Source organism: Centroberyx gerrardi, chromosome 7, assembly GCF_048128805.1.
Source record: "Centroberyx gerrardi isolate f3 chromosome 7, fCenGer3.hap1.cur.20231027, whole genome shotgun sequence".
Lineage (NCBI taxonomy): Eukaryota > Metazoa > Chordata > Actinopteri > Beryciformes > Berycidae > Centroberyx > Centroberyx gerrardi.
This window is the reverse complement of record NC_136003.1, coordinates 20,824,186-20,841,551: the sequence shown is the minus strand read 5'-3', so window position 1 is coordinate 20,841,551 and position 17,366 is coordinate 20,824,186. Positions and strand designations below refer to the sequence as shown.

Below are 17,366 nucleotides of genomic sequence, written 5' to 3'. Positions count from 1 at the left end.
TCTTCGTCAGGAAATAATGTCGTTATTGCTTTGACAGTGTAATTTGATTATTTTTAGTATATGGATGCGTAGAGAAAAAGCCCAGCACTGAGAGCTTAGTTATTGCCTGGCAAGCCGTGCAGAATCGTGTCAAGTGTTTGAAAATGAATATGCACAACCAAAGGGTTGCAGCCAAATAAATTGGATGTGTTCTCATGCATATTTCAGCAAGCTCCGAAAATTCCCAATATAGGAAATGTTGTGCCTCCTAAAATTGACTCTAAAAAGAACTACAGTCAACCATAAAACATTTTAGAAGGTTACTATTATGCTACATATACCACGGAAAACTATAAGTTCATATGGAAATATTATGGTGATACCATAGGAGATTAAAAAATACCATGAAGTGAGATAGGCTTGTTATAAACTCACTATTGATTATTGAGATGCACTTTAAGTCCCTATAAAGGACTATTATAGTCGTTTTTCGTTAGGGGATCATCATAGATTTGTATGAAATATCTAGGTTTATTATCGTGTATGTGTGGCCACGCAGCGCAGATGTTGATGGAAGACGGTGATATGGTGATATTCTCTCTCTCTCTCTCTCTCTCTCTCTCTCTCTCTCTCTCTCTCTCTCTCTCTCTCTCTCTCTCTCTCTCTCTCTCTCTCTCTCTCAAATGAAAAGTGATCGCAACAATAGAGTATTCCCTATCGGTTGGTTACATAGCTTATGCAGTCAGTGCGTCCATGAGGAGCGCAGACGGAGAGGATGCTGAGATGCAACCAGTTGCTCTCCAGCTGTCACAGTAAAAGTGGAGCCTCCCCCACGCACCGACGGCTGAACATCCTCGACCTGTTGCCGCGGCAGGGGGAAAAGTAGGGCTGCATTGTGACCGGAGCCACAAAAAAACAAAAGAAAGAAGTTGATTTCTGGGTGGGGAGATGCCATGAGGTGTATCCATCTGTTTATTATTAATTTGCGTTCTGAATAGCAAAAGGAAGAGGAACGGAGTTGGTTTTGGGGGGATCCTCCTCCTCGGTGTGGAGGTGCGGTTTGCGGTGCTCCCTTCAGGGTCTCTCTGTCTGTCTCTGGCCGCTGTGGAGGAGGACCATGGTCGAGCTGGAGAAGGAGGTGCTCCCGCTGCCTCCCCGGTACCGGTTCCGAGACCTGTTGCTCGGGGACTGGCAGACCGACGACAGGTAAGGGTATAGGCAAAGGCTGCAAACTTGGCTCAAAAATGCACCGTTTACGCGCAGCGCACTGAATCCATTGCGCGTATGTGCGCCATGAGAGCATCACATTTGTTTTAAAAAAAAATGTTTTGCATTTTATCTGAAACTAATCTGTAATTTCACGGAACCAGGTGTATGAAAAATGTTGGAGCGTTTTACTGTCAGCGGTGCAGCGCACCGCGGTAGTGACTGCTGCAACAGGTTTCGTGCTCGCTCCCGTGCGTGTACGCCGAGGCTGAGGGGCTACTACTATTGCTAATACTGCTAATATTAATAAATACTAAATACCTAAACTACTATTAATCCTATGACGTTCCAGTAAAATTCTGAAAAGAATAGACTGTGAATATCCGTTATATGAATTATGATATTTATTTTCGTGTCATGTTATATAAAAGTGGCCCATCTTACACATGAGTTTATATTAAACATTGAAAAAAACATTCCTTGAGTGGCACACACCAGGAGGGAAATCAAGAAAGAGCCATGTGGGGGGAGGGAGGGCCCAGCCAGGTAGACCTACAGTAATGTGCAAAAGTCTTAGGCACATGTAAAAAAAATCCATAAAGCTAAGATGCTTTCAAAAATAATGAAATGAAAAGTTTCTAAATACAAAAAATTGTACTATAAAGAGTAGACTACTAATGCAGAAAACAAATAAATAAACATCAAAGACAAAATTTATATAAAAATCTAGGGTGCCTAAGACTTTTGCACAGTACTGTATATTATAGTATTCATTGTATTTCTAATGCCATAATTACTTATATATACTTTGAGCCACCTGCCACCCGGAAAGGCAATTTCAGGTGGGTGTTCTCACCAACTGGCAATTAACCTTTGCTTAAACTCTACGTTTGCAGGACAGTGGATTTGATGTGCTTGCCACATATCATGTATGATATGCAATACTTAATCTGGCTATTTAATTACAGCGTCTAATGGAAAATCTTAACCTCCATTTCGCACCTGGTCTCTCTTGTTGCTAGGTGAGAAAAGAGAGCCAAAACACTTGCTTGTGGACTGGAGTGGGTGTTCGGAGTCAGATAATTGGGGGAACTTGCTATTGAAAGCCTAAGTGATAGGAGAGGTGATCATTTAAGGGTCCAATCATTGGCATTCATCACCAGAGAGACAGTGCAGCTGAGGCACATGACATGTGGGTTTACTGTGTCAATAATGCTTATCAGATTATTGAAACAATGTGTGAGCTATAGCACCCATAATGCTGGAGTATTGTCTTTTTATTTGGCAAAACAGTACTTGCAGGTATGAATGTATCCTTTACATCTTCTGTATGTGTATCCCTGACCTCCAAAGGGTCTCATTTTGCTCAAGTGAAGGCCTCAACCCCCAGGCCCCACTCACTCTGCTCATGGTCATCCGCTCACCAGTGGCCTTCTGTAACATTTGCCCAAGGTCTAATGTTACCAAGCCAGGGTACAGTGTGACCTCAGTCACTTAATTACCTGGCTTCTGTAGCAGGAGGTGCCGCTTGTTTCTTGGAAGTCCTTTGAGAGAGAAAAGACTCATTATAGCCAAGATATATCATCCTCTGAAAGGAGAGAGATAAAACAATAACATCTGAAAACAGCAGAGATGATTTTGCCAAATGGATGTGACATAGCAGTATAGCGGGGAATGCTGACGTAAACATAGTGAGTGATCTAGTTGTTTGGTTGAGATGCTGCAGAGACCCTCGGCAGTGTGTGAGTGTGTGTGTGTGTGTGTGTGTGTGTGTGGTGTGGTGGTGGTGGTGGTGGGGGCTGCAACAGATGTGCTGTTAATACTCCCAAAACACTGCAGTATGGATGATGCATTCCCAGATGAGAGTTTCCAGGAATATCATGTTGTCCATCACTCCGAAGGCTCTAGAGGGCACTGAGATCCAAATGAAACTTGTGGGAGGCGTTTATATTGCATTTATTCTGCTGTGTTGTTGAGCTGTAATGTTCAGCACACACACACACACACACACACACACACACACACACACACACACACACACACACACACCTCCCCTCCTGCCATGTGCTGCATGTACCATTAACACCCGAATACTGAGTGTTTTAATCTAGGAAAGTAGAGAACTAGTAATTTCCATTGAGCCTGAATACAATTGTGCCTTGTATGTATCTTTATCTGTGTGTAACTGTGTGTGTGTGTGTGTGTGTGTGTGTGTGTGTGTGTGTGTGTGTGTGTGTGTGTGTGTCCCAGCTTTGTCTCTGTGCATGTGTGTGAGCCATGCATACACACACATGCGGGCACTTGTAAAATGCGTGTGAGAGAGAAAGAGCTCACGGGTCAAGATGTTGATCTCGGCACCCAGGGAGCGTTAACTGCTATAAAATGGACTGATGAGAAAGAGAGCGCTCTGATTAATAGTGACAATCGGCTTAATTCCACGGCTGAATGGCACGGAGTTTGTCCTGCGTGGCGCCGCAGCTGCACCGCTCTCATGAATCTCTCCAGACAATCCCTATAGACGCAGGTATACACGGACAAGTAGATACACACAGTAGATATGACCGCATACGGGCACTCTCACACATCTAAACACACACATGTGTACGCATAAGTTATCTCTTTAACACATTATGCTCACACTCTGCACTGAGAAAACATACATTACTGAGCCCTGTAATCCCTCTCCTGTTGCTCTCTGTGGACCGTCTCTCCCCCCTCTCTCCCCCTCTCTCCCTCTCCTCTCAGCTTGCATCTCTCTCCATGTGTCCATACATCACCCTCTTTTAACATTCTCCTCTCCTCTCCTCTCCTCTCTCCCCCTCGCCTCTCCATCTTTGTTCTGATTGAAGTGCCAATACCATGTTTTTCCCACTTTTCAAGAGCCTCTCCTCTAACTCAGTGGAATACATTGGGCCATAGCCGTTTAAAAGCTCTCAGGTGTGGGATTTTGATCTTGAACGCAGACCTTTAGAAGATGGGAATTGATTTGTAATTTATTTCACACACACACACTTGGAGGGATCTCCAAATCTGCCGGCTTACACTGTCACTGGTGTCTATAGTGGCTGTGTTTTGGTTCACCCACGCCAGTTTTGTTTTGGTGACCTGTGGCCCCAGGGTGAGGGAGGGCCCCTAAAGTGTCTGGATTAAAATGCCATTTGTGGTCCTCAACTCTGTATTTATAAATACTTTATACTTTTATTTCACACGGTTCTAGTTTTGAAACAGGGTTTGGTTGAAATCTACAAAACTGCAAACGAATAAATAAATCTTTCTCAAAAATTAGATACAGCAACTGTTGAGTTGTCAGAGACAAACTGGAACCAGCAGGGATAAAATGTGTCTAGGTTTTTCCTGCGCAGACTAAAACAGAATTCTCCTCCCTAGACAGATTTCAAACAGGGAAAGTATGGTTGTGACAGCCGTTTCAGTGTAGAGCCCAAAACCCATCATTTCACCATTGGGGATGTGTCTGATAGTCGATCGGTAAATTAATGTGTGGAGGTGTGTTTGAGTTGCGGATGGGCAGACGGAGACGTTTGACATAGATGGAATAATGGTGGAAAGTGCACTTCTGAGCACGGGGCCCATAATTACCAGAAACGCCCCTGCCTGTGAATATCAGGAAGTCATTCACTCGGAGCTGCAGAGATGTATTGTGGCAGAGTTCATGCAGATTGGCCTACTGTTGCAGAAGTGTGTCAGGGACCGAGCAGTGGGAATGTTTTAATGCCACCGCTCTGACTCCACCAGCACCGTTTATATTCTCTGGCAGTGAGTCAGAGGCTTCTGTTTTGATCGGGAAATGCCAGATGACTAAACAATGAAACACAGATCTTTTGCAGGCTGGTGATGAGAGATTTGCCAGTCAAAGGAGCAGTCTGTCTTTTGCCTATAGTGAACCTGATATAGAGCCCAGAGGTGGATGAATTTATTTGGTTAGTTGTTGATATTAGTATTGATTTGTGATTTTCTGAGCGTCTGGGAGACCACCGTGTAAATCTTCTCAGTCTGGTTAAAATTGAAAAGTAAGCTGTCTCTGTCTTTCTCCCAAAATCAACGCTCCCACCTTCCAATCCTTCATTCTCTTTCTTCACAAATGCACCCATTGTATAACGTTTGAGGAATTCTCAAAAGATTGGATATCCCCTCTCTGAATGCACAGCAATTACTGTGATCCAACACTGCATCCACACATGATACCATTCTTTTCAGTGTTGATAGCATGCTCATAACAGCCTACAAACACACACTTGACTCCCACCACAACTCCGCTTGTTTGTCTAATTTGTTGGAAGTGAAATGAAATGCAACGGAGTCTCCGTCGCTCCGCAATAGACAGCCTCAGTGGGAGCTTTCCTCTGGGTCCAGGATTACCATACAAATGACAGCCTTTTGTCCTTAAGACAATCTCTTATTGGCTGTCGCCTCCACATCTTCTCTCACTCAATCTCTGTCTCAGTCTCGTCTCCGCCAGCCTCTCTCCCCATGCTAACCCTCCCACTCCCTCTGCCTCCCTCTTAATTCATCCAGCCAAGGCCTAATCTACTAAGGCCAAAGAGGAGCATGATCCATCAATATAGTCAATATCCATGCCAGTTTTACAATGCCTTGAGTTCACTGTGAGGTGGACCCCGGAGTCATTTAGTGAGCCTCTCAGTGCTCACAGTAGTTGGTTGTCAGTCATATCATTAATAAGATAGTTTAGTAAGCTAATCTGATGTGTGTCTCTGTGGAGGACTGTAGCATTGTGGACGAATTATGCAACATGTCTGCGCAGCTTGAGCTGGCATAAAGAGAGGTTGTTAGCAATACAGATGGAGTGTATGATGAGAAAACACAGTGAAAAAAGTGATTTTATCAGATCTGAGGCTGGGAGGGAGAGAAAGGGTGACGAGGGAGCATGCAGACCTCCTAATTTGTTTCATGACTCGTGCAAAACACTGCGCAGCCATGCGCATATTCTGCTGGTAAACATCCAGAGTAAAGTGAACTTAAAGATACTCAGAGACTAATGGAAATTAATTGGCTGGCTTGCATAATTGATGGCAGCCACAACAAAGCGGGGGGAGGGTGCAGAGAGCGGTGGGCTGATAAGACTGACATGTCAGGCCTGACGAATGAAACACTGTCCCGTGTCCCTTACTGTTAATTAAAAAAAAAGCTGCTAACAACCACAACCTAATTAATATTGGCAAAGAGGTGAGGTTGCCACTAAGGCTGCACATAAAAGACAGGTCTTTTTTAGAACAAATTGGAGGAGAGGGTGGGAGGGCGGCGGGCGGGCGGGCTGTGAGCATGGAGTGCTCACATACAGCCTGAGTGTGATCCTCCTGAAAAGAAAATTGTGCGCATGATGCCGGGGCGAACATGAGCCGCTGTTCCCTTTTGTGAGAAGGCTGTGTACAGTACAGAGAAGACATTACCTGAAGGCCGAGGGAGAGACACTTCCATTGGCCTCACTCACAGTCAGAGTTTATTAAATTCGATTGTTTTCTTTGTGCTCCAGTGTCTCTATCCAGCCTGTGGCTAGGTGCAGATAATTTAGGATATATATAGGATGCAGGATGGGATCAAAGAGCTATCTCTTCTCATCTTTGTCAGTGATGAGGGATCATTGGAGGACACCAGTCTGAGACGCTCTGCGGTACAGGACATAGATTCTCTCTTTCACAGAGCTTCCCCGCTTTTCCCATCATGCATTCTTCGACTTAGGCTTAAAGCGGTACACAATTAGCTTGAAGCTGGAGGGAGAATACCCCCTTCAGCTTAGTCAGTCAAGGGTGTGTCCCTGGTGGTCATCTATGAAAGATACTCTGGACCTTACACTGCCTTATTTTCAGAGCTTCAAGCCTATTTTACAACCACTAGGCTTTAATGAGCTAGATATGGAATTCCCAAAGCGGCCCCCCTGCTTCCTTTTGGTTTGGCGAGCCCTGCCAACACTCAAGAGCTTTTCTGCCGCAGATGCTAACGCGGCCATGGGGATGACTAGCGTGTGTCTGAGCCGCTCTCGGGTCAGGCAGTGTTAGATGCTACTGATAGGCCCGGTGGCGTCAGTGTGGGGGCGGGGAGGCGCTGTGCTACACTGTTGAGAGGGAATCACAAACACAGTTGTCCACTGATCGCAGCTCCCCTACTCCCAAATTGCATTAGCTTAATACACCACAGGAATTGTCTTCGGCTCCGAGAGACACCAGGGAGAGGCCGCAGAGACGATTCCTCTCGTATTTCATCCCTTATGCGTTGCACACATCATCTCCAAAGCGATAATTTGCGGATGACTTTGAAAACGGATTGAGATTTCATGTTGATTCGATCAAATGTTAAACGTCTGTGCGCATCTGAGGCTTATCTCTAATGTAATGTGAGGAGACGGGGGGGATAGAATGTCGCCGGATGGCTTTTAATGGAGTTGTGCACCAATTTAGGCCTTTATTTTGCTTCTGGTTTAGAGAGGAGGGGTGAAAGGGGAGTTTTCTCTGAGCAAATGGACCAAAGCGTGCGTATGTGCTCTTACGTGAATTCAGCATTTAAGCACTCAGTCTTTGCACTCAAGCCCTGTTTTATTCCTCCTTCAGGTAAACAAGAAAAGACTCAGCGTATGGGTAAACAGATCTTCCTAAGCGAGAAGCAGGGAGTGATCAATCGAGCGAGGGATGAAGCGCGGCTGGCTACATTGGGGGGGGGGGGGGGGGGGGGGGGGGTTGGGGGAGATGGTAGTTCCACAGATGATGTATGAAATGTTTTAATCCATGGGAACCCAGAGCTTGTCCAGGAAATGGCTCTGAGTAAAGGCTATAGAGCACAGCGCTTACTTACTGTCAATATAAGATACAGCGCACAGCTCCGGTAAATGATGACTTTCATTTAGTCGGGGTAGAGGCAGGGTGAGTGCTGCAGGCTCAAGCATATCAGTCACTGGGTAGACTGGCTGATTTTCCTCCTTTGTTTTATGCAAAAAACAAAAGAGAGGAGAGGAGAGAGAGGGAGAGAATGTTAAAACATCTCAGTCATCTTTGAGTAATTGTAAAAAGCGCTTGCTTGCTTCACAGTGCTAACATCAATTTCTTGGAAGCGATGAGTGTTATTAGTAAAATTGGACAATCTCTTTTATTCACTTTTCGGTCAGTTCGAACTTGCACATTATCTGCCTTAAAAGAAAAGAAGAAAAAAAGAAAAGCTCCTTTTATACCACCATTTCTTCAGCAGGGAAATTTTCTCTATTTTCTCTTCATTCTCTTTATTCTTTCTTCTTCTTCTTCTTCTTCTTCTTCTTCTTCTCCATCTGCCATCAGCACAGTCTCCTGTGTGTGTGTGATGGTGGTGTATCTGGGTCAGGGACATGTTGCCCCGGTGTCACTCCCACTGCTGCTTGGATGAAGCAGAGTACACCTTGCCTCTCTTAAGCTGTTAGACCGGCCCCTGTGGCGGTGTGCAATTTCGTCGCCTCCTGTCATCCCATTGAATTCTCCTGCCCTCATTCGTCGCCTGTGTTTGTCATTGTTGCGCGCTCTTTGTCTGCTCCTCCCCCGTCTTCTCTGTCTTAACCGTGCCCTCGTCTCCCCGAGGATCCCCCGTTCACCCATTCATCTCCGCCAATATGTTGAGTAATCCACTTCACCCCGGCTTTATAGTCATCAGCATATCTCTACGGAACGCTTTTCCAGATGCGTGAGAGTGCTTCTTGCTCAAATAGAAATTTCCAGCGGAGCGCCGATGTCAACAGCCTCCTTTTTTAGAGAAGATTTTTTCTTCTCTTATTCATCTCAGTCCTTTCCTCTCCTTGATATTGTACATCTTAGAGAGGTTTGTGAAGTAAATACCAAGGCAATCATTCACCCTCATTGCCATGTCACAGCGGTCCATATGAAAGACAATGCAGAAATGTGGTATTGATCTGGCAGGCAGCGCTGTGATTGTACATGGATTCAGCCTGATTTTGTCTTTGTGTAATGCAGTTTTTCTTTAAATTATGGCCACTCTGATACCTCTTCTCTATTTATAGCATGTTTTAATATGCGTAATGGGCTTTGGTTTTTACTGAGTCTAAATTTCCATTTCTGCTTGAATTCCCTTAATTGAACATAATGAAGCTTCATGTCCTTGATCTTGCAGAGAAAGCACCGGGTTTAGCGGATAGAATCTAACAGATGCTTACTTTCTCTTTTCTTTTTCTTTTTTTTATTTTACCTCACTGTGGTATGCATGCTATTTCTGAGTTGTGTACGGAGGTTGTGATGAGCCAGTGTTGCTGTGCATGTAAAGAGTTGGTTCTCTGTAGTCTCTCCCTCTGTGTCATTAGATGCCCTGTGCTGTGTCATTATGGAGCATAAGCATGGGTGGAAGCAGCAGGAGAACAAGGTCCAGCTCTCTCTCTCAAAGATCCTCCCCCGCATATCCCTCTGTCTGTCCGTCCGTCTGCGTCTATTTATCTCTCTGTCTTTTTGTCCGCCTGTTTTTCTGTCTCTCTCTTTAACTCTCGCAGTGTAAATGCAAATGCAGAAATGCAAATTCCCCCAGTTTTGCATGGCTCAGTAAATGCACTGCCATGCCCCCCTTCCTCTCCATGGTCTCTTATAGCACTTAAAGAAAGACCTTTGCTTTGGCTTTATTGAGCCCTACGGGATGATCTGTGGTTTAGGTGCCTTTCAGGCTGGAAACAAGCACACAGTGTGAAAATAATTGATTGGATAAATGTATAGCTTAAGAGAGGAGGAGAGAGAGATGAGAGAGAGAGAGAGACAGACAGAGAGAGAGAGAGAGAGAGAGAGAGGGTTATTCTCTCACCTCACTGTTGAACCTGATTGCGTCATTTTACCACTTTGTTCGCTCTGGACCACGGTTCATAATGTAATGTGTCTATATGAAATGGTTGTTTGTTTCACCTGGCAGCATTTTTTTTCTTCCTTCCAAAGCAGTTATTTAATCATGTATTTTTCTGTTGCTCTTTAGAAGGCCTCGGGGGCAGATTTGTGTGTATTGCCGAGAGGTGCCATCGTTGTGTGCCTGCGTGTCCTTTGTTTTGAAACAAAGCTCTTTATGAGTTTTTAATATGTTTTTCTGTCTCACCCTCCCCCTAGATTACAGATCCCGACTCTCAATCTATCCCACAGCTCAACTCTTTATTGGGCTATATTTCCACTTTACTTCTCATCCTCTGTTGTACACTCAAGTGGAAAAGCTCCCGCTTAGAGAAATGCATCAAGAGTAAAATGACCTCTGAAATGTTCCTCTTCTCCGGGGGAAGTTATCACAGCTTCTGTTCTTACCACAGAGTTTGAAGGGACTTTGTGGACTTTGATGAATGGAGATATGCACGGATGGTTGGATTTAAGAGCACATGTTACCTTAAGCGTCTTAAGGAAATAAGACGGAGGCAGTATGAAAAGGAGATTTGGCAAAGGATAGAAAAACATGGTCACTAAGGGACAGGAGACATGGAGGTGCGGTGCCTGATGGATTTGGTTGTAAAAGAACACATTAGCAGAGGAGAAATGGGAACATTAAAGCTCTTACCATTTTTGTTTTTTATGAGGACGATAACCAGAAAGTTGCCTCAGTGGAGGCCTTCAGACAAAGTGCGGCATTTCCAAAGACAGTTTATGCGCTCTGATCTTATCAGAGCCAATTTAGGACTCAGCATCTGGTTATAGCTGTGGAGAACCCAACTGAACGCACATTGCTAGTCAGCTTATGTCATCGTTTCACAAAAGTCTGTTCTCAGATGTAGGATGACTTTAATTCTATGGCCTTGCTTTGCCTTTTCATAAGGCTGTGGATCGGTAATTAGTTTTACTTCATGAACTGATGATAATGGATCGCTGCACTTATTGGCCCCATGTTTGATTGCCCTGTTGCTTAAATGAAAGGAATCATGTAGTCATATGATCAATTAGCATCGTATGTCTCACCACACACACACACACACACACACACACACACACACAAAATCATTCGCTTGCAGACAATTCTCCCCACTGCCTACGACCACTAATACTGCTTTCCGTGTTTCCATCAATTCGTTGGAAAGTCATTTTCTAATCAAAAGGTACAATTACACACCCCTGGGTTTCTGTGAGCCGGGATCGCAGCGCATCCCTGCATGTTCCTCTGGTGTCCGTCATCTGCGCAAAAACATTACTGTCAAACAGTCAGCGGGCTGCTCAGAGTGAAGGGAGCCGTCAACAAGTTGGAATGGGGCTATCGGTTACGATGGCTGAACACACTTCACAAGCATGTATGTTTGCTCTCGTCTGCTCATGTGTGAGAGAGAGAGAGAGCGAGAGAAAGAGAGAGAGAGGAAAAAGACAACGAATCCTCTGTCGCCATAGCAACAAAGAGGAAATTCCCCCACCCACCCCCCATCCATCCCCCACCCTCACGTGCTGCTGGGAGTGTGTGGTGAAGTTTTGGTCTGTGTGTCTGTCCATGTGGGGTTCCTGGTTTACCATCACTCTGGAACCCCTGGGAAGACCCCCCCCCCCCCCCCCAGCCCCCCCCCCCCCTCCTCCCTCCCCTCCCTCCTCCCTCCCTTCCTCCCTTTCCCCCCTCCCCCCCCCTCCCTTCCCCCCTTCCTCCCTTCCCCCCCTCCTCTCCCTCTTCCTCCAGGCAGGAGAATAGATTGTGGTCTGTCTTGCTTTCATCTGCCCGTGCGTTGTGGAGAGACCACCGGCGAGCCGGGCCTTGTGTGTTTTTTTCATCCTGGACCTGAGTCATCCACTCTTCTCTCCGGGCACCTCTCCATAGGATGAAAGGAGAGCAGGGCACTGAGCACTCTCCCCCGAGGTGGTCCAACAGGAAATACAGTCATCTTGAGACTGTCTTGTCAGACAAGCATGTGACAAGCAGACTTGTCTGCTTGTCACATGCTGGTTTGTATGAGTGTGTGTGTCCATGCCATGCGGGGAGACAGTATACAGTATATACAGTATATGTGTGTCTGTGCGTATGAGCGCTGAGATGTGTCCCTTTGTCACTTTCAGTCTGTCTCTCTATGTCTGGTGGGCGTGTGAATGGCCTAATAATCCTAATGACCCAATTCCAGGTGTGTATTTCAGGCTTGTGTGCGTAGGTGTGTGTGTGTGTGAGGGCCTGTCCCTCTGGCAGCAGGGCGCCAGGATGGAAAGGGAGAAAGAACAGTAATTATGGCCTCCCATGTTCAGCAGAAACATCAGAGGGAAGTAATTTGTTGCTCTATATTTAATCAGTGGAGATAACGAGACTGACTGCAGCTGTCTGGGCCTATGGGCAGGCAGACGAGCAGGAACACCATTTCCTCCAAAACCCATTAGTCTTTAATGCAGCCAGCCACACTCTTATTTCCCAACTTATCAGTGTTCGTATAATCATTATCACCCTTTCTGTGTCCAATCCACTCCATTGTATCCTCTTTCTGCCTCGCTGGCATGCCGTTCCCTTCTCTCTCTCTCTCTCTCTCTCTCTCTCTCAACCCTCCACTTGCCTCCCTTCTTCCTTCAGTCTGTCTCCATAAAAAAAAGTATTTTATCTCCTCGATGTCCTGCAGCACCACCTGCATACTTCTTTTTTTTCTCTTGCAACCCCCCTTATCTCTCTCTCTCTCTCTCTCTCTCTCTCTCTGCCCATCTCTCCATCCCTCCTTTAGGGTGCAGGTAGAGTTCTATGTGAATGAAAACACTTTCAAGGAGCGCCTCAAGCTGTTCTTCATCAAAAACCAAAGATCCAGTGAGTTTACCTGCGTTTGGGATGACGCTTACTGTCTGTAACTGGTCCGGGTGCCTTTCCTGTACCGTGTATGTGTTGTTGTTTTTTTTTCAAGGTTTCATCCATATGATTGGCTGATATTTTTGGTTTAAGTGATGTGTTTTTTGAGTGTTGGTTATTTGTTTTAGTGTGACGTGACGTGAAGTGCCGTTCTTCTTGCTTGACGTTCATTGCCAGTTATTCAACTTGTCCGTTCCTTGTGACTGTTTTGTGTTTCTGTGCTATATGGCGGTTTAGAATATCTGGGGCCTTCTTTATAGAAAGGTCTTACCGTCATATTTGGTGTCACCTGTACACAGAAAATCACAAAAAAAGTAGCGTAAAACCTCAGGTTGACATGGAAAATGGTTCTAGCAGCAGGTTTACATTTGACACACATGCATTACCTGCTGGTTATACTGAGGTATTGCACGGCGGGTTTTGTGTGTACTGCATAAATATGAAGAGGCTGAAAAATATTAATGATGTTGATACCATTCTTCAAAATGAGTTTAATGTTACAAGAAAACTGTCAGGCTTATTATTGAATCTTAAGTGTTCACAACTTTATATTAAGAGGCCAATTACTGGTAGTGTGCAGAAACTTTGAGATGTCAGGAATGCAAGATTCATTATCAGGCCCAAGGTGTTTTATATTAAAGACAGGATAAGATATCCTATAAATTTTCTGCTACATTAAGCAAACAATTATCATTCAATCATGGCTGCTGGTTTTATTGGAAGACATGGTAAATTATGTCTTGAAAGTTTTTAGGGACTATAGGCTGATTTTTTTTGCCCATGATGATGAATGGCTTGTGAGCTGCAATCGGTTCCCCAGAGCTATTCTATTAGATTTGTGCGACATGTGTTCAAATTGAAGCTCAACTGTGATTTATACATTATAGGTGTGTAAGGCATTGGGATGCTTCTTTAAACAAGCATACGCAGCTTTATTCACTCGCATATATTTATAAATAAGGCATAAACACAACTTGAAAAATGATCTTAAGATCACTTTAAAGATTAAATCAAAGTCCATTTTTTATGAAAGAGGCCCCCGGATGTTTATTTCTTTGACCGAGTGTACTCTCTTTGCGTTGCAGGTCTGCGGGTGCGAATGTTTAACTTCGCTCTGAAAGTGCTGAGCTGCCTCCTCTACATTGTCAGAGTCCTATTGGACAATCCGCAAGAGGCGAGACAGGACTGGTGAGAGAGAGCGGGTGATAACAGGGGCTTAATGAGGTGAAACAAAGTCTCTGTGAGTGTGGAAGCCCGATAGCAGGAGCGGCTGTGGCGGGTCAATAGATGAGATAACAGTGTGTATAGAGTATCCCCTAAAAGGATTGAATGCCAGATTATGATCGGAGAAGATAGAGTGGAAGTGGAATCAGGGAAATAAACTGATATTTGGGCTGAGGGGAAGGGATGGGAGTTCAAAGAGAGTTGGACAGCAAGTTAGTTCCGTTATCGTCTCTGTGTGTCGCCCCTTTGCAGCGTGAGCGGAGTGAACTGCACCAAGCAGAACGCGTCATCCCGTCCCTGGACCGAGTTTGACTGGTAAGCATGCAGCTCTCTAATTAGGAGCGATGGCTTTGGCCCGGAGCAAAGGGTCACGGCGCTACACACCCCGGAGGACCGGCATCGCTGATACCGGACCGGGCCGAGACGTTTGTATAACACAATCAATGCAACTTCACTTAACTGGCGCAGCTCAGGATGCTGGTATTGAGCATTACAGATCCACATTCATTTGTCACAGTGCCACAGTATGGATTACATGCCAACATAATACATATGTATTGCCTGTGTAGCCTAATCAACAGCCGTCTAGTGGAGATAAAGCATGTAATATACAGTGAGAGAGAGGGAGAGAGAGACAGAGAGATAGAGAGAGAGAAATTAGGAGGCGTAAGGGGTCCTGGGGCGATGCCATGTCTCCTGCTCGGGGACCTATTGATCTGATTGGTGGCTGCTGACACTGGCTAAGCTCTGGCTCCAAATGAATAAGGAGCATGACAGAGTGAGCTCAGTAAAGGGATGGGCTGCCTCCTGCTCCGGGCAGCAGACTCACAGGAGCGAATCAGAGCGCAGGCAGGCAAGCGGCCATGATAAGCCCCAGGGTGCCTCTGCAAAAGTGGGCCTTTCTCTCACAATAAGGCTGTAAATTTCCATTTGACTGTGTGAATATTACTTTTCGCTCACAATGCGACCACACTGGCAGCTGTGTAGTCAGGAGCCGCTCAGTTGTAAACAGCGTAATTAAATGTAATGTAGTGACATGAGTTCCGTTTATGGTCTTTGCTGAGCATCATTGTGTTGGACGAATAAGAATTTTAATATCTTTTCCGATTTATTGGCCTCTAACTTTTGCCTCTTGCTGTCTCATTTCCTTTTTTTTTTGCCTTTTGCTGCTGCTCTTTTCTCTACTCACTCTGTCTCTCTCTCTCTCTCTCTCTCTCTCTCTCTCTCTCTGTCCTTTTCTTACGCTCTGTAGGAAACTGATCATCTGGGTGGATAGGCCTCTACCCCTCTGGGCACTGCAGGTCAGACAGACCAGCAAACTCCTGTGTAAACAAGGCTTCAGTCTGTTTACACACACACACACCTGCATACACCGAGCACACACACCCACAGGCGGACACACACACACACACACACACACACACAAACAAATACATAAACATCAACATTTCTGCATCCCCTCTGGTCTATTGCTTATTTATTTATGTTCACATCATCTTTGGAAAACAAACAGCAACATGAAATCAGCTAATTGTACTTGACTTGCACTTTACGTATATATTAACACTTATGTGATACACACACGCACGCACACGCACACGCACACGCACACACACACACACACCAAAACATCTCTTGCTTCACTTAAACCTATTCCCTCTGAATAGTAGCGGCTGCAGATAATTGTGGCTGGGGGAGCTTAATTATTAACAGCAGGTGCTAACTTTTTTCTTAATAATATAAAAAATAATAATAACAATAGACTAGAGTGTGAATTAGGCTATATTGCTACACAAGGAGGGCCACTGTTTTTCCATTGGGAGCCAAATCCCCAACCCAACATTATATGCATGTGCGTGCTTCAATGAGCTGAAGACTGACTGTATTTAGACCTATACCTATTAGACTGTATATGATACAACACCGAGTCCAGTTAGACACAAGGCTATGCAGCTATGCACACAATATTAGACGGCAAATCAAGTGTTTATATAGTCAGAAGTTACACAAAAGATTTAAAAATGTGCTATATCAGACAAATTAATCACTGTATTAGTCATGTAAACAAACAGTGCCACATACACAGGCACATCCATTCATCATACAGTATGTGCTATAGTAAAAAGCAATAGAACCATTCATATAGACAGCGCTACATAACAACCAGTTTTGCTACACAACAACCAGCCTATACAGACGGCACACCACTGACAGGACTGTACAGTGGACTGTGCTGGACAGCTTCAGTAGTTGCAAGGGCGGAGCTCTGACTCGACTCACTGCCAATGGTCTAAAAGCAAGCAACCGAGGAAGCTCACTGTGTAGATGGTACTTCTCACATGATCACACTGTTATGATTGGCCCACTCATTGCTGATAATAACTAGTCACTTAAAATCGGCAACCAAAAAAATGTGCACTCTAATCACTAGTCACAGAAGAATGATCCGCCTGTTTTTGTGGTTCACAGCAAAGCGGTCAATCACACTGTCAATGTCCAATCCATAGCTTCCATAGCTTGTTGATGCCAACATGCGTAACAGAAAGCTGCATCTGCCGTGACTTTGCTGAGAGCCAAATGGTCGGGTGGGGTACAACTTTAGTTGAGGACGCCTTGGTCCTTCCCCTTGACTTAAATCCACGGGGCCAGTGGTGGGATTGCTTGCAGGGCTAGTGTAGCCTACAGGTTTCCCCCACACTTTCATTTTCAGTTGGAGAATTTTCCTCAATCTCCCAGTCCCTCTCTAGGCTTCGGGTCCCTCTTCTGCCATCACCTTCCTCTTCCTCCGTAGCGATAACGTTATAGGCCTCACCACCTTGCCATTATCCATTTTTTTCACGTTCGCCGTCCTCCATCCTTCCTCGTTTTAAAGAAATTACAAATCGGTCTATCTTGACACACCACAGTCCACAGCTAAGCAGCTTAATTGAGCACCTATAGCTAAATTATCCTAATCTCTTTGACTCTCACAACAAAACTCAGAGCAACCAATCACACCACACTTTAGCAGAGGTCAGTAGGATTTATATTTTCATATAGAGCTTTTCATATAGAGCTTTATTTATTTTTTTCTCCAAAGAAAATTGCAGGGGGTGCTTAGGGGGAGTTTGGCTCATTCCAGGGGTAGCTCAAGCGCCCCCTAGCGCCCCCTTGCCTCCGCGCCTGCCTCTGAAGCTCAGTCATCAAAACGCCCACGCATTCCACCCACGCTC

At 45.1% G+C, this 17,366-nt stretch overlaps 1 protein-coding gene across 1 annotated transcript in view; it reads left to right on the top strand.

Annotated features, from left to right (window-relative positions):
- Nucleotides 1-1,096: 1,096 nt before the first annotated feature.
- The window catches only part of kcnt2b (potassium sodium-activated channel subfamily T member 2b), a 41,016-nt gene continuing 24,746 nt past the window's right edge, over nucleotides 1,097-17,366 (top strand). The window contains exons 1-4 of the mRNA XM_078284518.1: nucleotides 1,097-1,185; nucleotides 12,812-12,891; nucleotides 14,016-14,118; nucleotides 15,407-15,455. Of these exons, the coding sequence (XP_078140644.1) occupies nucleotides 1,097-1,185; nucleotides 12,812-12,891; nucleotides 14,016-14,118; nucleotides 15,407-15,455 (321 nt within the window). The remainder of the gene's footprint in view (nucleotides 1,186-12,811; nucleotides 12,892-14,015; nucleotides 14,119-15,406; nucleotides 15,456-17,366) is intronic.